The following is a 23,343-nucleotide window of genomic DNA, read 5'->3' on the forward strand; positions in this document are numbered from 1 at the left end:
GTGGGTCCAACTATGTTATATGGTTGTGAGGCGTGGGCTATAGATAGGGTTGTTCAGAGGAGGGTGGATGTTCTGGAAATGAGATGTTTGTGGACAATATGTGGTGTGAGGTGGTTTGATTGAGTAAGTAATGAAAGGGTAAGAGAGATGTGTGGTAATGAAAAGAATGTGGTTGAGAGAGCAGAAGAGGGTGTATTGAAATGATTTGGTCATGTGGAGAGAATGAGTGAGGAAAGATTGACAAAGAGGATATATGTGTCAGAGATGAAGGGAACAAGAGGTGGGAGACCAAATTGGAGGTGGAAAGATGGAGTGAGCAATCAGGGCCTGAACATGCATGAAGGTGAAAGGCGTGCAAGGAATAGAGTGAATTGGAATGATTTGGTATACCTGGGTCGACTTGCTGTCAATGGATTGAACCAGGGCATGTGAAACGTCTGGGGTAAACCATGGAAAGTTTTGTGGGGCCTGGATGTGGAAAGGGAGCTGTGGTTTCGATGCATTATACATGACAACTAGAGACTGAGTGTGAACGAATGTGGCCTTTGTTGTCTTTTCCTGATGCTACCTCGCGCGCTTGCAGGGGTAGGGGGTGTCATTTCATATGTGGTGGGGTGGTGACGGGAATGAAGAAAGGCAGCAAGTTTGAATTATGTTCATGTGTATATATTTATATGTCTGTGTATGTATATATATGTATATGTTGAAATGTATAGGTATGTATATGTTCATGTGTGGACTTGTATGTATATGCATGTGTGTGTGTAGGTGGGTTGGGCCATTCTTTTGTCTGTTTCCTTGCGCTACCTCGCTGGCGTGGGAGACAGCAACAAAGTATAACAAATGAATAAAAAAAATTGTGTTTCACGTAAAGCATTACTTACTTCCTACCCCAGGAGTTCTTTCTGTCTCTATGAGGCTCCTTCACTGCTCAGGAAGCCAGCCACACCCACTGGCCAGAATCATAGGTCATAAAGTGTTGTGATATATGTATATGTGCGGAGAGTGCAGGGCTGTTGAATAGTAAATGCCTGATGTCTTCATTGTGGTAGTTGCATCATGAGTATGAAGAGTCAAGGGATATGTTGAAATGGTGATTTTAGTGTTTTAGGGATGGATAATGTCCAGAGTGTAGACAGGAAAGTGTGATGAATGTTTGTCTAGGGAATGTGGCTTCTGATGGGTGTATATCTGATTGGTTGGAATTTATGACCAAGAAGGGAGAGCAATCATTTAGTGGTTATCAGTTTACTTCAGTGTGTCCGTGTTTTGTCATTGTTATTTTTGTTAGAATTAGAGGGATGTGTCAGTAGAGCTTACAGAAGGGTGAGGCAGAGGTAAGCTTTTTATTTCTTCTTGGGGTTTGATGATTAGTTATGGAGTGGATTGAGTGTGAGGGATCTAATGCTGTTGCATAAAATTGAGTGTCAATCATGTTGAGGTTGGATTGTATCGACAGGATCTTTTTTCTTGGTGTAGGTGTTAGGTGTTTTTTATTGTAAGCCAGCCAGTGATTATTCTGAGAACACTATTTTGTGTGGTTTGCATCTTTGCTGTATGTGCTACTGAGTGTGGAATACCAGGCAGGTGAGATGTAGTATAGAATGCAGTGGATAAATTGTTTTGGGAGGATGTTAAGGGATTCTTTTTATTGTCCTGATCCTGTGTCATATATTTTTTAGGGTACTTAGTTTGAGTTGCTTTTCTGAAGGTATTGGTTTGTGTCGTATGTGATGCCTATAATGGTTAGTGTTTTGTTTAGTGTGTGTGATTGTCCATTTAAGGTGACTGGAAGATGTGAGCTGGATTCATGTCTGTCTGGGGTTAGAGTGATTGAAGGCTTCTATAGAGATTCAGGTATTCTGTCCCAGATGAGCTTAATGTAGTGTTGTAGAGTAAGTAAAAATGTGGCAATCTGACAGTGTTTGAGTGACTAGCAGATGGAGTGGGTGGCAGAGTTTACATTTTCCATATTTAGTATCTATCAGGTGTTTAGCGGACAGTTTTGATTCCAGCACATGAAGGTTGATTTGTGAACTCATAGCACTGTGAATTTAAGAGATATAACTTTTTTTGTCAGACACAGTTATTTGCTGTACTGCAATTTGTATCACCAGTATACTTTTAATGATTAATATGGTGACCATACAGTTAACTTGAACAGATGCACTGGGACTTTTTGAAGTCATTGGCTTTCCGAAGACCTCTTTGTCCCAAGCATTTTGGATTTGTGATACTCAACTGTTTCCATATGTGAATATTGTCTCTCAGGTCCTTTCTCAATTTTAAGATTATTTGTAACTCCAAGACTGTAAGTGACATGATTTTATGCATATGCTGTATGTTATCAGTCTTTCTTTACCCATACTCAGCCCATTTTTGCTACTTCCAGAAAAGATGTATGCTACTCCTCTGAGACCTTAAATGATTTCCAGATGAAACTTCACAGGATGAGAGTTTTTGCTGAGTGGAGGAAAATCTTGTGTACTATTCCGCTTACACCACAAATGATATTCTATAGAAACAACAATTTAATGCAGAAATTCTTTAAAAGTTTTGTGTGTGAACCCTTTAAGACTACAACAGATATCTAGCTAATACTTACATGCAGGAAGTAGGATTCCCCAAAGTTACATATGGTAATCCTGAGCAGTAATGTTTTATAGATGAGCCACTAGATTTCATGGAAAGCATTGAATGGGCATGAGGGATCAGATAGCTTATGGTATACAGATTTAGATAACATATATACATATATGTATTTAATTTGCAGTGAGTCATCGGTGGTGGGGGACCAAACGATTAGATTACGCACTTTACTGTCCAGAGGGTCTAGCGAATTTTCCAACAAACTCCTTGCCACACTTGTTTCATGCCTCTTACTGGGAGTCATCAGATGTTGTTGCCTTCATTCTTAGACAGGTAAGTGAAATGTTCAACAGCATTCATATAGTTATAAGATATTGTCTGTTATTTTTCAACTGATCTTTATATCATTATTGATTGAGATGCTTTGACTCCTGAAAGTAGATTATTGCTATTGGAAAATATGAATCATATCCACTGAATTGTTCATGGTTCATTGTTTTGAAACTAATTTCTGATTTGAGATGACGTAGTATGAATGTAACAATGGATAAGAATAGTGATTTCAGGTAGTTTTGTTCAAAGATTTGTAAATACATCATACTGTATTCTTGCAAGATATCTACTTTCCTTCAACAGTTAGTACGAACAGACCATGCAGCACTTGCAGCAGATGATAAGGACCTTCCAGTATTCTCACCGATGCAGCCACGAGAAAAGTGGATTAAAAAAAGGACCTCTGTTAAAATTAAGGCATGTGTTATTTTCATTTTTTTTTTTTTTTTTTTTTTTTTATTCTTTGTCGCTGTCTCCCGCGTTTGCGAGGTAGCGCAAGGAAACAGACGAAAGAAATGGCCCAACCCCCCCCATACACATGTATATACATACGTCCACACACGCAAATATACATACCTACACAGCTTTCCATGGTTTACCCCAGACGCTTCACATGCCTTGATTCAATCCACTGACAGCACGTCAACCCCGGTATACCACATCGCTCCAATTCACTCTATTCCTTGCCCTCCTTTCACCCTCCTGCATGTTCAGGCCCCGATCACACAAAATCTTTTTCACTCCATCTTTCCACCTCCAATTTGGTCTCCCTCTTCTCCTCGTTCCCTCCACCTCCGACACATATATCCTCTTGGTCAATCTTTCCTCACTCATTCTCTCCATGTGCCCAAACCACTTCAAAACACCCTCTTCTGCTCTCTCAACCACGCTCTTTTTATTTCCACACATCTCTCTTACCCTTACGTTACTCACTCGATCAAACCACCTCACACCACACATTGTCCTCAAACATCTCATTTCCAGCACATCCATCCTCCTGCGCACAACTCTATCCATAGCCCACGCCTCGCAACCATACAACATTGTTGGAACCACTATTCCTTCAAACATACCCATTTTTGCTTTCCGAGATAATGTTCTCGACTTCCACACATTCTTCAAGGCCCCCAGAATTTTCGCCCCCTCCCCCACCCTATGATCCACTTCCGCTTCCATGGTTCCATCCGCCGCCAGATCCACTCCCAGATATCTAAAACACTTCACTTCCTCCAGTTTTTCTCCATTCAAACTCACCTCCCAATTGACTTGACCCTCAACCCTACTGTACCTAATAACCTTGCTCTTATTCACATTTACTCTTAACTTTCTTCTTCCACACACTTTACCAAACTCAGTCACCAGCTTCTGCAGTTTCTCACATGAATCAGCCACCAGCGCTGTATCATCAGCGAACAACAACTGACTCACTTCCCAAGCTCTCTCATCCCCAACAGACTTCATACTTGCCCCTCTTTCCAAAACTCTTGCATTTACCTCCCTAACAACCCCATCCATAAACAAATTAAACAACCATGGAGACATCACACACCCCTGCCGCAAACCTACATTCACTGAGAACCAATCACTTTCCTCTCTTCCTACACGTACACATGCCTTACATCCTCGATAAAAACTTTTCACTGCTTCTAACAACTTTCCTCCCACACCATATATTCTTAATACCTTCCACAGAGCATCTCTATCAACTCTATCATATGCCTTCTCCAGATCCATAAATGCTACATACAAATCCATTTGCTTTTCTAAGTATTTCTCACATACATTCTTCAAAGCAAACACCTGATCCACACATCCTCTACCACTTCTGAAACCACACTGCTCTTCCCCAATCTGATGCTCTGTACATGCCTTCACCCTCTCAATCAATACCCTCCCATATAATTTACCAGGAATACTCAACAAACTTATACCTCTGTAATTTGAGCACTCACTCTTATCCCCTTTGCCTTTGTACAATGGCACTATGCACGCATTCCGCCAATCCTCAGGCACCTCACCATGAGTCATACATACATTAAATAACCTTACCAACCAGTCAACAATACAGTCACCCCCTTTTTTAATAGATTCCACTGCAATACCATCCAAACCTGCTGCCTTGCCGGCTTTCATCTTCCGCAAAGCTTTTACTACCTCTTCTCTCTTTACCAAATCATTTTCCCTAACCCTCTCACTTTGCACACCACCTCGACCAAAACACCCTATATCTGCCACTCTATCATCAAACACATTCAACAAACCTTCAAAATACTCACTCCATCTCCTTCTCACATCACCACTACTTGTTATCACCTCCCCATTTGCGCCCTTCACTGAAGTTCCCATTTGCTCCCTTGTCTTACGCACTTTATTTACCTCCTTCCAGAACATCTTTTTATTCTCCCTAAAATTTAATGATACTCTCTCACCCCAACTCTCATTTGCCCTTTTTTTCACCTCTTGCACCTTTCTCTTGACCTCCTGTCTCTTTCTTTTATACATCTCCCACTCAATTGCATTTTTTCCCTGCAAAAATCGTCCAAATGCCTCTCTCTTCTCTTTCACTAATACTCTTACTTCTTCATCCCACCACTCACTACCCTTTCTAATCAACCCACCTCCCACTCTTCTCATGCCACAAGCATCTTTTGCACAATCCATCACTGATCCCCTAAATACATCCCATTCCTCCCCCACTCCCCTTGCTTCCATTGTTCTCACCTTTTTCCATTCTGTACTCAGTCTCTCCTGGTACTTCCTCACACAGGTCTCCTTCTCAAGCTCACTTACTCTCACCACCCTCTTCACCCCAACATTCACTCTTCTTTTCTGAAAACCCATACAGATCTTCACCTTAGCCTCCACAAGATAATGATCAGACATCCCTCCAGTTGCACCTCTCAGCACATTAACATCCAAAAGTCTCTCTTTCGCACGCCTGTCAATTAACACGTAATCCAATAACGCTCTTTGGCCATCTCTCCTACTTACATAAGTATACTTATGTATATCTCGCTTTTTAAACCAGGTATTCCCAATCATCAGTCCTTTTTCAGCACATAAATCTACAAGCTCTTCACCATTTCCATTTACAACACTGAACACCCCATGTATACCAATTATTCCCTCAACTGCCACATTACTCACCTTTGCATTCAAATCACCCATCACTATAACCCGGTCTCGTGCATCAAAACCACTAACACACTCATTCAGCTGCTCCCAAAACACTTGCCTCTCTTGATCTTTCTTCTCATGCCCAGGTGCATATGCGCCAATAATCACCCACCTCTCTCCATCAACTTTCAGTTTTACCCATATTAATCGAGAATTTACTTTCTTACACTCTATCACATACTCCCACAACTCCTGTTTCAGGAGTATTGCTACTCCTTCCCTTGCTCTTGTCCTCTCACTAACCCCTGACTTTACTCCCCAGACATTCCCAAACCACTCTTCCCCTTTACCCTTGAGCTTCGTTTCACTCAGAGCCAAAACATCCAGGTTCCTTTCCTCAAACATACTACCTATCTCTCCTTTTTTCACATCTTGGTTACATCCACACACATTTAGGCACCCCACTCTGAGCCTTCGAGGAGGATGAGCACTCCCCGCGTGACTCCTTCTTCTGTTTCCCATTTTAGAAAGTTAATACAAGGAGGGGAGGATTTCTGGCCCCCCGCTCCCGTCCCCTCTAGTCGCTTTCTACGACACGCGAGGAATACGTGGGAAGTATTCTTTCACCCCTATCCCCAGGGATAATATACATATATATATACATATACACATACACACACATACACATACATACGCATATATACACACACACACACACATACATATATATACATATGAAAAATGTAAGAAACAATTTAGAAAACTGAAACTTCTAGCTTAAAAGACTGCATAAATATACTGTACATTAAATTTTTGGAAGTATATTTTAGAATTAGGTAAATACTAGTGTTATAGAATTTCACATTACCAGCTCATTTGGTCTGAATCATAACCTATAATTCAATATGAAAACTGTGCCAGTGTTATTGTCCTTGGCTAAGGACTGTGATAATGGAATGCATGAAAAAAAATGGCATGGTTCTTCTAATCAGTGCTCAGTATCTCACAGAGCTGCTCTTATCTCATTGTGACATAAGTCATTGTACAGTATAGGTCACAGTAAAATTTGAAAGTGGATGAAGAGAGATGGGTGATTATTGGTGCTTATGCACCTGGTCATAAGAAGAAAGATCTTGATAGGCAAATGTTTTGGGAGCAGCTGAGTGAGTGTGTCAGCAATTTTGATGCACAAGACTGGGTATTAGTGATGGGTGATTTGAATGCGAAGATGAGTAATGTGGCACTTGAGGATATAATTGGTGTACATGAGGAATTCAGTGTTGTGAATGGAAATGGCAAAGAGCTTGTGGATTTGTGTGCTGAATAAAGACTGGTGATTGGGAATACTTGGTTTAAAAGAGATATACACAAGTATACATCTGTGAGTATGAGAAATGGTCAAAGGGAATTATGAGATTACATGTTAATTAACAGTGTGTAAAAGAGAGACTTTTGGATGCAGCTAGTGGGATGTCTGATCACTATCTTGTGGAGGTGAAGGTGATGTATTGTAGAGGTTTTCAAAAAAGAAGAGAATGTTGGGGTGAAGAGAGTGGTGAGAGTAAGTGAGCTTGGAAAGGAGACTTGTGTGGGGAAGTACTGGGAGAGAGTGAGTGTGGAATGGCAAAAGGTGAGAGCAAATGACATGAGGGGAGTGGGTGAGGAATGGGATGTATTTAGGGAAGCAGTGATTGCATGTGGCTTGAGAAAGGTGGGAGGTGGGCAGATTAGAAAAGGTAGTGAGTAATGGGACGAAGAAGAAAAGTTGTTAGTGAAAGAGAAAAGAGAGGCATTTGAATGGTACTTGCAAGGAAGGAGTGCAAATGACTAGGAGATGTATAAAAGAAAGTTGCAGAAGGTCAAGAGGAAGGTGCATGGGTTGAAAAAGAGGGCAGATGAGAGTTGGGGTGAGAGTATCACTAAGCTTTAGGAAACTTTCATTCAGGTGTCACACACATAAAAGTATTTGAGATAGAGAGCCTTTTATCCCTTTACTTAGCAGTCATAATATCCTTTGACAGATATCTGCAGAGAACATGGAGCTGTGCAGTGGTCAGGCAGGGAAGACAATGGTGCATTCCTTGCCAGGGCATGTTATAAAGTAGTCACCCCTGGAAACTCAGATCCAACTTGGGGGTAATTTTGAATGTGCTTGACCATGGCTTTAACTTTTTAGAAGTGTGGATTTTTGTATCTCATATATCATCAAGCTGCTGTCAACATTCACAGTTTTATCATTTGATAGCACCAGTATAGGACAGCAGTAATAGAGGACAAGATAAATGTAGCGACTGTCATTTTATAAAGAAGAATGCATTAGTAATGTGCTATATAAATATAGGAATCTTACGTAAGACAAGGGAACAAATGGGAACTTCAGTGAAGGGGGCTAATGGGGAGGTGATAACAAGTAGTGGTGATGTGAGAAGGAGATGGAGTGAGTATTTTGAAGGTTTGTTGAATGTGTTTGATGATAGAGTGGCAGATATAGGGTGTTTTGGTCAAGGTGGTGTGCAAAGTGAGAGGATTTGGGAAAATAATTTGGTAAACAGAGAAGAGGTAGTAAAAGCTTTGCGGAAGATGAAAGCCGGCAAGGCAGCAGGTTTGGATGGTATTGCAGTGGAATTTATTAGAAAAAGGGGTGACTGTATTGTTGATCGGTTGGTAAGGTTATTTAATGAATGTATGACTCATGGTGAGGTGCCTGAGGATTGGCAGAATGCTTGCATAGTGCCATTGTACAAAGGCAAAGGGGATAAAAGTGAGTGCTCAAATTATAGAAGTATATGTTTGTTGCGTATTCCAGGGAAATTATATGGGAGGGTATTGATTGAGAGGGTGAAGGCATGTACAGAGCATCAGATTTTGGAAGAGCAGGGTGGTTTCAGAAGTGGTAGAGGATGTGTGGATCAGGTGTTTGCTTTGAAGAATGTATATGAAAAATACTTAGAAAAGCAAATGGATTTGTATGTAGCATTTATGGATCTGGAGAAGGCATATGATAGAGTTGATAGAGATGCTCTGTGGAAGGTATTAAGAATATATGGTGTGGGAGGCAAGTTGTTAGAAGCAGTGAAAAGTTTTTATCGAGGATTTAAGGCATGTGTACGTGTAGGAAGAGAGGAAAGTGATTGGTTCTCAGTGAATGTAGGTTTGCAGCAGGGGTGTGTGATGTCTCCATGGTTGTTTAAATTGTTTTATGGATGGGGTTGTTAGGGAGGTGAATGCAAGAGTTTTGGAAAGAGGGGCAAGTATGCAGTCTGTTGTGGATGAGAGAGCTTGGGAAGTGAGTCAGTTGTTGTTTGCTGATGATACAGTGCTGGTGGCTGATTCATGTGAGAAACTGCAGAAGCTGGTGACTGAGTTTGTTAAAGTGTGTGAAAGAAGAAAGTTGAGAGTAAATGTGAATAAGAGCAAGGTTATTAGGCACAGTAGGGTTGAAGGACAAGTCAATTGGGAGGTAAGTTTGAATGGGGAAAACTGGAGGAAGTGAAGTGTTTTAGATATCTGGGAATGGATTTGGCAGTGCATGGAACCATGGAAGTGGAAGTGAATCATAGGGTGGGGGAGGGGGCGAAAGTTCTGGGAGCATTGAAGAATATATGGAAGTTGAGAACATTATCTCGGAAAGCAAAAATGGGTATGTTTGAAGGAATAATGGTTCCAACAATGTTGTATGGTTGAGAGGCATGGGCTATGGATAGAGTTGTGTGGAGAAGGGTGGATGTGCTGGAAATGAGATGTTTGAGGACAGTATGCGGTGTGAGGTGGTTTGATTAAGTAATGAAAGGGTAAGAGAAATGTGTGGTAATAAAAAGAGTGTGGTTGAGAGAGCAGAAGAGGGTGTTTTGAAATGGTTTGGTCACATGGAGAGAATGAGTGAGGAAAGATTGACCAAGAGAATATATGTATCAGAAGTGGAGGGAACGAGGAGAATTGGGTGACCAAATTGGAGGTGGAAAGATGGAGTGAAAAAGATTTTGAGTGATCGGGGCCTGAACATGCAGGAGGGTGAAAGGCGTGCAAGGAATAGAGTGAATTGGAACGATGTAGTATACCGGGGTCGATTTGCTGTCAGTGGATTGAACCAGGGCATGTGAAGCGTCTGGGGTAAACCATGGAAAGTTCTGTGGGGCCTGGATGTGGAAAGGGAGCTGTGGTTTCGGTGCATTATTACATGAGTGCTAGAGACTGAGTGTAAACGAATGTGGCCTTTGTTGTCTTTTCCTAGCGCTACCTTGCGCACATGCTGGGGGAGGGGGTTGTTATTTCATGTGTGGCGGGGTGGCGATGGGAATGAATAAAGGCAGACAGTATGAATTATGTACATATTTATATATGTATATGTCTGTGTGTGTATATATATGTGTATACAGTGAGATGTATAGGTATGTATATTTGCATGTGTGGACGTGTATGTATGTACATGTGTATGTGGGTGGGTTGGGCCATTCTTTCGTCTGTTTCCTTGCGCTATCTCGCTAATGCGGGAGACAGCGACAAAGCAAAATAAATAAATAAATGAATATAGGAATATCAGCTTTCAAGATGCATATGATGATTTGTAGAAGAATAGAGGGAGGATTAAGATCTAAAGTGATTGAATGTGAAATGATCTGGTAGAAGTTCAGTTCATGAACTAAGTCATCACTTTGAGAAGTTAAGATAATTATCGTAAGAATAAATTAGTGTTCAGAATATACTAAATCTTGTTCGGTGTGAGATTTCTCACGTCAGCATTGCATCCCTCACTTTTATTTGCATTTTTTTGGATGCTGTCATAATGGCAGAATCCATAAAGATATGGAACAAATATCTGAGGAGAGCATTGAGATATGTAACTACTGTGTTCAGGTAGGGAAGAAAGTGGTGCATTCCTTGCCAGGGCATGGTATAAACCAGTCATCTCCAGACATTATGACCCAACTTTTGGAAGTGTGGATGTTTGTATCTTGTGTGTACCATCAAGCAGTTGTCAATGTTCACAATTTCATTACAAGAGAGATGTGGTGAAACTTTCATTGCACAAAGCATTTGTCTTTTTTCCATACTTGATTGCCATTCTTTGCATTAGTGAGGTAGTGCCAGGAAAGGACAAAGACAAGCTGCATCCACTTACATCCATTCTCTAGCTGTCATGTGTAATGCAATGCGCCCTGTGGTAGGGGAGAAAGGATTCTACCTCTGTTTTCCCTGCATGTCTTAGATGATGATTAAAGGCTGTGGGAACAGTGGGCTGGAAACTCTCCTCTTCTTGTATTTCAGTTCTTAAAAGATGGAACATCTTGCTAGCTAGGTGTGCAGGATATTATGTGGAAGAATAGAGTGAAGATTAAGATCTGAAGTCATGAAGTGGAAAATTATTTGGGAGAAGTACAGTACATAAACTAGGTGAGAAGTTAAGAAAATTATTGTATGAACAAATTTGTCTTCAGAGTGCACTAAATCTTTCCTTGTTTTACTTTGCAGAATGTTGCTGCAAATCACAGAGGAAATGATGTAATTGTGCGAGAAGGTGCACCACAATCTTTGCAGGCTCGATTTATGTATGGTCCTCTGGATATGGTGGCTTTGTCAGGTAAAATATTTCCATTATTTAAAAGTATGGACTGTAGAATTAATGAAAATTTGAAATCCAGAAAATGTGGTCAAGATAAGAATTCTTATTTTATGCATTATTTTGATCATTCTTACTGATTTTTCAGAAAAGTGTTATACATTGTGCACTTACCTGGTACAAGGAAAATAGCACTAGAAAAGTTTTAGAGAGTCTAGGTTCCCTTTTGTGAGAGTCAATGTCTTGACGTCAGGGTCTTCCACTGCACCAGAACTAGCTGAACATTCATTTTCATTTGAAATTATATTTTTGAATCTTCACTCTCTTGTTAACCTTCTTTTTTTCCCTCCTAACTCACCAAAGGGGATCCGTTTGAGTCAAGTAGCAAGAAAAGTGCACCTCGTATAGATCACTGAGGGCTGTAGAGTTCTGCCAGAATATTTGTCCAACTTTACCTAATAATTCATCTGTAGATAACTCCATGTATGGTATATGTGGGTCTCTTAGTACCTCTTCCCATTCCAATGCTCACCTCTCTTTTCTGGTAGAAGTTTAAAACTTTATCAGCGTTCTTCAAGTGGGTATATTATCACTCCCCTTGCTCCCTTGCCAAATCCTGTTAGACATGGAAGGAGCTATGAATTCACAAAAAGGTACTTCATGTAGGGAAAGCTAGTTAGTATGCAAGCCTTTTTTATTTTTTTCTGTCCATTCTACCCCTTTTATATTCTTCTTCTTCCTGTTCTATAGCTTAGGACTTTTACAGCATGAGACATTGGTGGGGATTCAGGTATATTACAACTTTCGATTGATTTTGCAAGTGTTTGGCTACAAAGGAGATGATGACAAACTAAGGATCATGCAAGTTAATTATGTCCTTTAGGGGCAGATAGTGAGTTTACTAAATTACTTATGGGATGTTTTCATGCCCTTCCTCACAGGCCAGCCCTGTAAGGAGAGGTTATTTTCACAAGTTCAAAAGCCTTTTTCTCCCTGTGGCCTCCTTTTTTCAGTATAATGGTTCTCAGACTTATGACTATTTTATCAATGGTTCTGTTTCCCATCTCTGCTTACCTTCATATATATATATGCTTCTGCCATGACTATGGTAACTTCCTTTGCTTAACTTAACATACTCCTCAGAATACTATGGCAGATGTCTTTGATGTTTTATATGAATCTTTATCATTTGAATTTGTACAGATGAGAAGTTGCTGTACTGTATAGACTTTCCAAATGCCACCTTGTTTCAAATTCAAGAAAGAGCATAGACAACATGTATGTATAGTTGATTATGGAGAAATATTTTTTTAGTAAGGTCTGTAGAAAATGGATTAGAAATTAAATTAGTCTTGTGTTGTTCTTTTTTGTGCCTGTGAAATATGAGAAAGTAATATTTTATTATGCAAAATTCAGTAATACTAGTAAGAATAATGCTGTGGATATTCACATGTATTCCATCCAGTTATCAGGTACTAAAATTATGATAGATATCAGAGTAGAATTCAGGATTTTAAGATTTTAATTATTCATGTAGATTGTAAAAAGCAAGTGTAATCAGCTTTTGTTTATTGTCATTCACAGGTGAAAAGGTTGATATACACATCATGCGTGATCCTCCTGGTGGTGACTGGCAACAGATAAGCACAGAAGTAACTGACAAGAATGGTCGCATCGTCTTCACTGTTCCACCAGATAAAGCCCTTGGTTGTGGCATGTATCCAGTGAAAATGGTTGTTCGGTCTGTGCCATTGTATTTCATATATTTTAGCCGTAATTTTTAGGCACATAATAATGTTTGAGATAGATGTTTTATACGGAAATTCATTGCTGTTATTTTTCACACCTGCAGGCAGTTTGGGTTTCTTAGCTGGACCTTATTTCTGAATAGCAAAGTCAAGAAAATATAGTGAAAATCTACAACTGATTTTTTTTTATTTTAGTATACTGTTTCCCATAGCACCAGGAACAAATGAAGGCCTCATTTGCTAGCATCCATGTATAATGTACTGAAAGCAGAGCCTCCTATTCACAGTCAAGCCTTACAGACTTTCCTTTGGTTTCCCCTGAACTACTTCATATACCCTGGTTCAGCCCATTGATAGCATGCTGCCTTTTGTATACCACATCACTCCAATTCTTTCTGTTCCATGGATACCTCTCATCCACCTACATGTTCATACCCTGATAACTCACCACAAAACTTCTTTCACTTCAACATTCCATCTCCTAGGCATACTTATCCCTCTTGCTCCCTCCACTTTTTATACATTTTTTTTTTTTTTTTTTTTTTCTTTGTCGCTGTCTCCCGCATTTGCGAGGTAGCGCAAGGAAACAGACGAAAGAAATGGCCCAACCCACCCCCATACACATGTATATACATACGTCCACACACGCAAATATACATACCCACACAGCTTTCCATGGTTTACCCCAGACGCTTCACATGCCTTGATTCAATCCACTGACAGCACGTCAACCCCGGTATACCACATCGCTCCAATTCACTCTATTCCTTGCCCTCCTTTCACCCTCCTGCATGTTCAGGCCCCGATCACACAAAATCTTTTTCACTCCATCTTTCCACCTCCAATTTGGTCTCCCTCTTCTCCTCGTTCCCTCCACCTCCAACACATATATCCTCTTGGTCAATCTTTCCTCACTCATTCTCTCCATGTGACCAAACCATTTCAAAACACCCTCTTCTGCTTTCTCAACCACGCTCTTTTTATTTCCACACATCTCTCTTACCCTTACGTTACTTACTCGATCAAACCACCTCACACCACACATTGTCCTCAAACATCTCATTTCCAGCACATCCATCCTCCTGCGCACAACTCTATCCATAGCCCACGCCTCGCAACCATACAACATTGTTGGAACCACTATTCCTTCAAACATACCCATTTTTGCTTTCCGAGATAATGTTCTCGACTTCCACACATTCTTCAAGGCTCCCAGAATTTTCGCCCCCTCCCCCACCCTATGATCCACTTCCGCTTCCATGTTTCCATCCGCTGCCAGATCCACTCCCAGATATCTAAAACACTTCACTTCCTCCAGTTTTTCTCCATTCAAACCTTACCTCCCAATTGACTTGACCCTCAACCCTACTTTTATACATATATCCTTGTAATCAGTCTTTCTTCATTCTCACTCAGAGTATGACCAAACCTTTCTTTTACACTATTATTCCATGCTAGATAAACCTTCCTTAGTGAAACACTCATTTCTTAGATTTGGTAAGCTATTGATGATTGGGTATTTTAATTATAAAGAGATGAATTGGGGGACTTTGGTTTCTTCTGGTGATAGGGAGTCTGGAGACAAGTTTCTCTGGATGTATTAAGGAAAGTTTCACGCACCAGCTTGTCATGGAGTATACTATGATGAGAGGGACTGATAAACCATCATTACTAGACCTTATCTTCTGTTGTACCAGCATTGATATTGGGAACATTCTATAAGATACACCAATTGGAATAAGTGATCGTGTTATGCTCAAATTTGAACATGTGGTAAAAGAGGATATTAAAAGAGCAGAAATGAGACAGAAAATAAAGTGGAGATGAAATCTTGGAAACTACTCAAACATCAATAAATTCTATGGTAATGTAGACATGGAAATGGAGTTCAGTGGCAAGGAACCAGAATGTTGTGCTAAGAGGTTTGGGAAATGGAATTCAGTAGCCAGGAACCAGAATGTTGTATTGAGAGGTTGTGAAATTTACAGTGAGGGGGTAGAGGCATGGGTACCTCAAGCCTCAAATGCAGAGGGAATGATAAGAAAGAGGAAGGAATGGTTTAATAAAATATGCCATAAAGGAGAGGAACTTCTAGATGTCCAGTGGTAAAGATATAGATGGCACTGTAGCCAGCTAGCATTGGCTCAGTATAAGAGAGCATGGAAAAAGTGCGGTAGGATAATGATAGAGGAGCAAAGAAACTTCAAAAAGAATATTGTGGACAAGGCAGCAGAAAATCAAAAACTATTCCATAGATTTATCAGGAGCTCGTTGTCAGATAAAGAGCAGCTAATCAGGCTAAGGGAGTCAGAAGGAAATTTTGTAGAGGGTGATGTAAGGATGTGCGAGGAACTGGATTGCAAGTTCACAAGTGCTTTCACATTGGGAGACACTGTAGCCCCAGTGCCAGTGAGATGGAATGGGGAGGTTTTGGAAATCATTGAGATATCTAGAAATGATATTAACAGAGTATTAAAAGAACTTGACCCCTACAAGGCTTATGGTCCTGATGAAATTTCATCACATTTGCTTGGGAGGTATGCAGATATACTTGATGGACCACTTGAATTACTGTTCAAGATGTCACTGGAGAGAAGGGATAGTGCCAAAGGAATGGAAATGGGCAATTGTCATAACTATATATAAGAAAGTTGACCAGGAACAGGCACAGAACTACAGACCAGCCTCTCTGATGAGTCTGAGGTGTAAGGTTCTGGAAAAGATTATTAGAAAGCAAGTGGATGACTTTTCTGTGGTAGAGAAGTTTCCTAAGTGAAAGACTGCATGGATTTAGGGAAAGGTCATGTAACTAGCCTCTTCGAATTTTATATGAGAATGAGCTCAGTCCTGGACAAAAGGGAAGGTTGGATGAACTGTCTGTATTTGGACTGCCAGAAGGCATATAACACTGTACCACATAGGAGGCATATTATGAAGCTGAATCACCAAACACAAATAAGAGGGCAAAATCCATTGGTAGATAGATTATGGGAGGGAGCGAAGGATGCATGTCCAAGGAACTTTTTCCAAATGGGTTGAGTTTGACCCGCAGAGTGCCACAGTGTTTGGTTCTAGGACCATTACTCTTCTTGATCTACATTAATGCCTTGCCTGAAGGTATAGAATCATACCTGAACATGTTTGCAGATAATGCAAAAGTCTTGAGTGAAGCAAAAAGCTAGGATCATTGCATCAGCTTACATGGGGACCTAAACGGACTCCAAAACTGGTCTTAAAGGTGGTTGATGAAATTCATCCCAAGAAAATGTAAAGTAATAAGGATGGATCAAAATTGATGTATCCAGACAGCATACATAAATTCAAGAGGTTGCATGATAGTAGAGAGTGTTCAAGAGATGGGGGCCCCTCAGGTTTAAAACTTCCTCTCCCAACAGTACAAATAGTAGGTGATTACACCACATACTGTCCTCAGCATTTAATTTCCAACACATCCAACCTCTTCTTTTCTTTTGTACATAAAGCCTACAACTCACACCCATTTAGCACCACTGGGGCAAGTGTATAGGACTGTCAGACATGCCCATATTTACCCTCACAAGCAATGACCTCTCTTTCCACACAATGCTAAGTGCACCCAGGACTTTTGCTGCCTTACCCTCCCTTTGATCCACTTCAGTTGTTATAGTTATGTCTGCTTCCTTGTCCATCCTGTCACCTAAAAGACTCCATTTCCTCTGGATTCTTTCTGTTCAAAACCCACTTTCAAACCAATTCGCCTGTCCCTGCTCCTCCCTTGCTAAACTTAATACCTGTACATTATTCATATGAACTCACAACTAATTTATGAATTTACAGATTATTATGTTTTAGCATTTATGCGTTACTTTCAGTTAGTCCTGCCTCTGCATTGGACTTTCCTCAGTTATCATACTGGTCATTTGTCTGCAGCAGAATGTTTTGGTACTAGTTCTGTAGTTTCATGTGATTATTTTGTCAAGATTTGTGGTGATCAGACTTGAGAGGCATAAACCAACTTCTGTTTGAAAAATGTTTTGAATGGCTTTGAACATTTTCTTAAACATTTACATGAATGTGATCCTACAATTTCCCAGCAAGCAGTTCACTTTTCTTGTAGATCTCCAGTTATGTAACTCTGCTGACAGATTATGCGCATTGTCAACCCCTAGATATCTTTCACTCTTGGATTCCTGTTGCTTAATTTTTAATAAGGTAGTATTTGCACTAGGACTTCTTTTGCTGAGCTCCATTTTCATTATCTTGCACTGACTTGAACTGAATCTCATCATTTATTAAATCAACTTTCACTCACCTGTAAGCCGATGCAATTCCTCTCATCTCTTATTTTTCTTATGGTCTTGGCATCATCCATGAACTTACTTAGGTGTGATTCTAGTTCAAAAATACCAGTGGGCCCAAGACCAGGCTATGTGGCATACCACATTTAACCTCAACCCATTTTGAGAATGTGCCTCTTACCTGTATCCTTTGCTTCCCTTCCCATAGGTAATCTTCAGTCCAGCAAAGGAGTTTGCCCCTTATTCCTGCCTGTAGCTGTAGCTGTTTAATTGTCTTCCTGTGGGGCTCATTGTCAAAAGCTTTCTAGTCATCTAGAGACATAATCTAACCATCCATCTCTTTGATTTAAGACCAAAGTCACCCTGTTGTAGAAGTGTAGAAGATTCATGATGTGATACCTCTTTTTCTGAAACCATGTTGTCTTCCACTTAAGTAGTAGTTCTCCTTTGCAAGTAGTCATACATACTTTTTTGATTATCTGTTTTTAGTGTTTTACAAACCATACATAAATGAGAGTGGTCCATTTTTCAGTTAAATTTCCCAGTCTCTTTTCATCAGTTGGGGCATCACATGTGCCATCTTTATCATCTTTGGATTTATCCCTTCCTCTAATCATTAATGTTATATTGATCAGTATTTTGAGAGGTCTAGCAAGTGCCTACACATTCTCCCTCTGTGTATATTGGTAGATTTACTTGGGTAAAGTTGTTTTACTAGCCTGATTGTATCATTTCTGGTAATTTTCATACTTTCTAAGAATTCTTCCTTACTCTCACCTTTTTAACACTGATGTAAATTATACTCCATTGGGAAAGCTCCTTTTAAATTTATTGTTCAGCTCTTCATGTATTTCCTTATCTTCTACAAGAGGCTTAGGATGATGTTGACTTCCAAATCCTTCTCACATACAGAATCCTAAAGCATATTTCTTGTGTGTGTGTGTGTCTGTAAGTGTGTGTGTGTCAGTCTTTACATCCTTTGATGTCTCTCATCCTCCACCATCCAACTAATTCCTCATCTCTACTCTACATTTTGATACTTTAGGAGGAGAGACCTAGAAGATATTTGTGTAAGAAAACCAAACATACTTTTTCATTGCTGCTTAAATGTATTTTACCAATCTTTAATGTTTCAGGAAAATGTAAATTCATGAGTATTTAAGATCATATTTTGTGTTTGCTAGTGGTTGCCTGGTTCCACTCACTCTAGACTAGCAAGGTTACAGTGTATACAGTATGCATTGTTTGTCCAAAAGCAAAATGTGTTAGGTACTATAGATTATATATGGATTGAACCTTTGGAAAAGCTACTGATTTTAGTGTCTGGAAACCAGAAAACCCCCAAAAACTGGATGTGTAGGTGCTGAGGGTGCCAGATTTGGGATGTTATATGAATAACAGAGATTTAGGGATTGAAGTGTGCAGAAACTATTTTGAGAAAACAAGATATTGCTCTGACTTTTTTTTTTTGGCCAAGAGATTTGCACAATGCACAATAACTTAAGGTGCATAGGTTTTTCCATAGCATTATCCTCATAGTGTAAAGAACAGTCACTGCTACAGTAAATAAAATATAACTCACACAAAAACACTATAATATGATAATTTATTGGTTGCGAGGCATGGGCTATTGATGGGGTTGTGCAGAAGAGGGTGGGTGTGTTAGAAATGAAATGTTTGAGGACAATATGTGGTGTGAGGTGGTTTGACCAAGTAAGTAATGAAAGGGTAAGAGAGATGTGTGGTAATAAAAAGTGTGTGGTTGAGAGAGCAGAAGAGGGTGTTTTGAAATGGTTTGGTCTCATGGAGAGAATGAGTGAGGAAAGATTGACGAAGAGGATATATGTGTCAGAGATGGAGAGAACAAGAAGTGGGAGACCAAATTGGAGGTGGAAGGATGTAGTGAAAAAGATTTTGAGTGATTGGGGCCTGAACATACTGGAGGGTGAAAGGCATGCAAGGAATAGAGTGAATTGGAATGATGTGGTATACTGTCAATGGATTGAAGCAGGGCATGTGAGGCATCTGGGGTAAACCATTGAAAATTTGTGGGGCCTGGATGTGGAAAGGGAGCTGTTGTTTCGTTGCATTACACATGACAGCTAGAGACTGAGTGTGAGCGAATGTAGCCTTTGTTGTCTTTTCATAGCACTACCTCGCACATGCACAGGGGGGAGGGGGTTGCCATTTCATGTGTGGTGGGATGGCGACGGGGATGGATGAGGGCAGCAAGTGTGGATGTGTACTCGTGTATATATGTAAATGTCTGTATATGTATATGTACATATATGTTGAAATGTATAGGTATGTATATGTGCGTGTGTGGGCACTTATGTATATATGTGTGTATGTGGGTGGGTTGGGCTATTCTTTCATCTGTTTCCTTGCGCTACCTCACTAATGCAGGAGACAGCAACTAAGTATAATAAAAAAAAATATATTGATTAATCCTTTAAGAGTTCTGAGTGTGGAGTATGACTGACATATACGGACAGGATTTTTTTTTTTTTCCGCTGTCTCCCACGTTTGCGAGGTAGCGCAAGGAAACAGACGAAAGAAATGGCCCAACCCACCCCCATACACATGTATATACATACGTCTACACACGCAAATATACATACCTACACAGCTTTCCATGGTTTACCCCAGACGCTTCACATGCCCTGATTCAATCCACTGACAGCACGTCAACCCCGGTATACCACATCGATCCAATTCACTCTATTCCTTGCCCTCCTTTCACCCTCCTGCATGTTCAGGCCCCGATCACACAAAATCTTTTTCACTCCATCTTTCCACCTCCAATTTGGTCTCCCACTTCTCCTCGTTCCCTCCACCTCTGACACATATATCCTCTTGGTCAATCTTTCCTCACTCATTCTTTCCATGTGCCCAAACCATTTCAAAACACCCTCTTCTGCTCTCTCAACCACGCTCTTTTTATTTCCAACATCTCTCTTACCCTTACGTTACTTACTCGATCAAACCACCTCACACCACACATTGTCCTCAAACATCTCATTTCCAGCACATCCACCCTCCTGCGCACAACTCTATCCATAGCCCACGCCTCGCAACCATACAACATTGTTGGAACCACTATTCCTTCAAACATACCCATTTTTGCTTTCCGAGATAATGTTCTCGACTTCCACACATTCTTCAAGGCTCCCAGAATTTTCGCCCCCTCCCCCACCCTATGATCCACTTCCGCTTCCATGGTTCCATCCGCTGCCAGATCCACTCCCAGATATCTAAAACACTTTACTTCCTCCAGTTTTTCTATATTCAAACTTACCTCCCAGTTGACTTACCCTCAACCCTACTGTACCTAATAACCTTGCTCTTATTCACATTTACTCTTAACTTTCTTCTTCCACACACTTTACCAAACTCAGTCACCAACTTCTGCAGTTTCTCACATGAATCAGCCACCAGCGCTGTATCATCAGTGAACAACAACTGACTCACTTCCCAAGCTCTCTCATCCCCAACAGACTTCATACTTGCCCCTCTTTCCAAAACTCTTGCATTCACCTCCCTAACAACCCCATCCATAAACAGGATTATAGGAGGTATTTTAATGTTCATTGTTTTAGGTTAATATACACTTTGAAAAGAATGAAAATGTTAAGACTCTAGAGGAAATGTTTTTCAGTGATAGATACCATAATAGCATCATTTGTAAATCAGAGGTAAAATTATTATACTTTTGTTTCTCTTCTCCCTTTCAGAGGTGACCACACTAGTGCTACACTTTACCTTACCATTGTACCAACCAAAACTGAATGTGTTGTATTTAGTATTGATGGGTCTTTTACTGCCTCTGTTTCGGTAACTGGACGAGATCCAAAAGTGCGAGCTGGAGCTGTTGATGTTGTTCGGTAAGCCTTACTTTCAGTGATTGTTTTCTAAGTGTTAAGGGAGCCCTTTAATGAGTAAAGTAAAGGAATGAGAGGTATCATAAATGTATTTAAGTTTTTGGTGGTCTAAAGGTGATAATAGGAAAAAATTAAATCTGCAATTGTGACAGAATCTGTTGGAGGGTGTGGGTCATTGTCTTTTAATGGGTTTCAGTGAAGCATAAACCTTCACCTTTAGAATGAATAGAAGATTGCAAATAGTGGAGATGGATTTTGTGACTTTTGGGTGTAGACTTGGATAGAGAACAGAATGGATGATAAAAAATGAAGAAATATGCATTCTTCAAGAGAAGAATAGATAGATTGAGGGAAGATGCTCTAAAATGGTATGAAAAAGTATATAAAAGAACAATCAAAATTCTGTTAGTGACTGAGGCAAGTAGAAGTACCTATCTACAATTGATTATGACACGGATTTGCCACTGTGGTAGAGCTGACACATGATGCAAACTACATGTCTTGCTTGGTGAGGAATACTGGTCCTCTCAGCTGCCACCTGTATTCTATAATTGCTGATTTTGGATTTTTTAGGGTATAGTTTTAACATGTTATGTTTTCTTGTAAATGTTTCTTGTTTTTCTATGATGTTTTTTATTTCTCTTGATAAAATATTGAATAGTTTTGTTACCTTCCTGGCTGGCCTTTCATATATTCATATATGATTAATTTTTGTTGTTTCATGATATTCTTGAAGATTTCATAACTGTATCTTCTGTATTGAGAGGCCGTTAGGTTTAATACATTTTCCTTTATACTTTCAATTTACTGCCATAAGAAAATCATATTATGGAAAGTATTTTGAAGAACTGATTAATTTAGGAGAAGTTGAGACAGCAGTTGTTACATGCATGGGTATTGGTAGGAATGGCACCTGGAGTGGTTGGAAATATGGCTGAAATGCTGAAGTATGGAGGAGAGAGTGTGATAAGAGTGGATACATTTGATATGTACTTTTGCATGGAAACAGAAGCTATTATTATTCCTTTATTCAAAGGAAAGGTACTTAGGATGTATGTAGCAATTATAGGGAAATATGTCAGTTAAGTATACCAGAGTGTTGATTGATAGAGTGATGGAAGTGACTGAATGCATACTAAGTGAGGAGCATGAGAGTTTCAGGAAATGTATGAGATGTGCGGATCAAATTTTTGTGGTGAAAATGACTGTGGAGAAAGCATATGACAGTTGAGTAGAAGGCTTCTATAGAGTAGCAAATGCATGTGCAAGAGTGGATGGAGAGTTGAGTGAAAGATACAGCATACGTGTGGATGTGAAGCAGGGCTGTGATGTCACTGTGGCTGTTTAAGATTTATATGGTTAGATTGATAAGAGAGGTGAAAGTAAAACTAGGGAAAGTTTGTGTAGAGGTGAAGTGTGGTGGTGAGGAATATTAGGTAGTGAAAGGCCTGTTTTTGGATGATCCTTTGTTGTTTGCAGAGAGTGAAGAGGAGTTTCAGAAGGCTGTGAGTGTTTTATAATGTGTTATAAGCATAGACTATTGAAGATAAATGCTAGAAAATATAGTGATAGCATTTGAGAGGAAACAGAGTAAAAGTATAGATTTTTCAAAACCATATAGAGTGAAAGAAGAAAGTGTAGGAAACTGAGTTATAGATATGAGGCAGAAAGACTGGAAGAGGTAAGAAAATGAAAGTATTTAGGAGCAACCCTGGGGAAGTTTGGTGTTGGAGAATGAGAGCTGAGGGAGAAAGCAGTACAGGGTGAAAGAGTCATTAGGTCCAACCTGACTTTTGCGGCCAAAACATGAACATGGAATGAGTCACAAAGATCAAGAATCC

At 40.0% G+C, this 23,343-nt stretch overlaps 1 protein-coding gene across 9 annotated transcripts in view; it reads left to right on the top strand.

Moving 5' to 3' along the window:
* Positions 1-23,343, top strand: part of rdgB (retinal degeneration B) — a 485,210-nt gene that overhangs the window by 426,748 nt on the left and 35,119 nt on the right. For all 9 annotated transcript variants that reach the window (XM_071673888.1, XM_071673895.1, XM_071673896.1 and 6 more), the window contains 5 exons: positions 2,774-2,922; positions 3,226-3,339; positions 11,509-11,617; positions 13,181-13,337; positions 21,356-21,505. In XM_071673888.1, coding sequence (XP_071529989.1) covers positions 2,774-2,922; positions 3,226-3,339; positions 11,509-11,617; positions 13,181-13,337; positions 21,356-21,505 — 679 coding nt within the window. The remainder of the gene's footprint in view (positions 1-2,773; positions 2,923-3,225; positions 3,340-11,508; positions 11,618-13,180; positions 13,338-21,355; positions 21,506-23,343) is intronic.

This window comes from Panulirus ornatus, chromosome 19 (assembly GCF_036320965.1).
Source record: "Panulirus ornatus isolate Po-2019 chromosome 19, ASM3632096v1, whole genome shotgun sequence".
Classification (NCBI taxonomy): domain Eukaryota; kingdom Metazoa; phylum Arthropoda; class Malacostraca; order Decapoda; family Palinuridae; genus Panulirus; species Panulirus ornatus.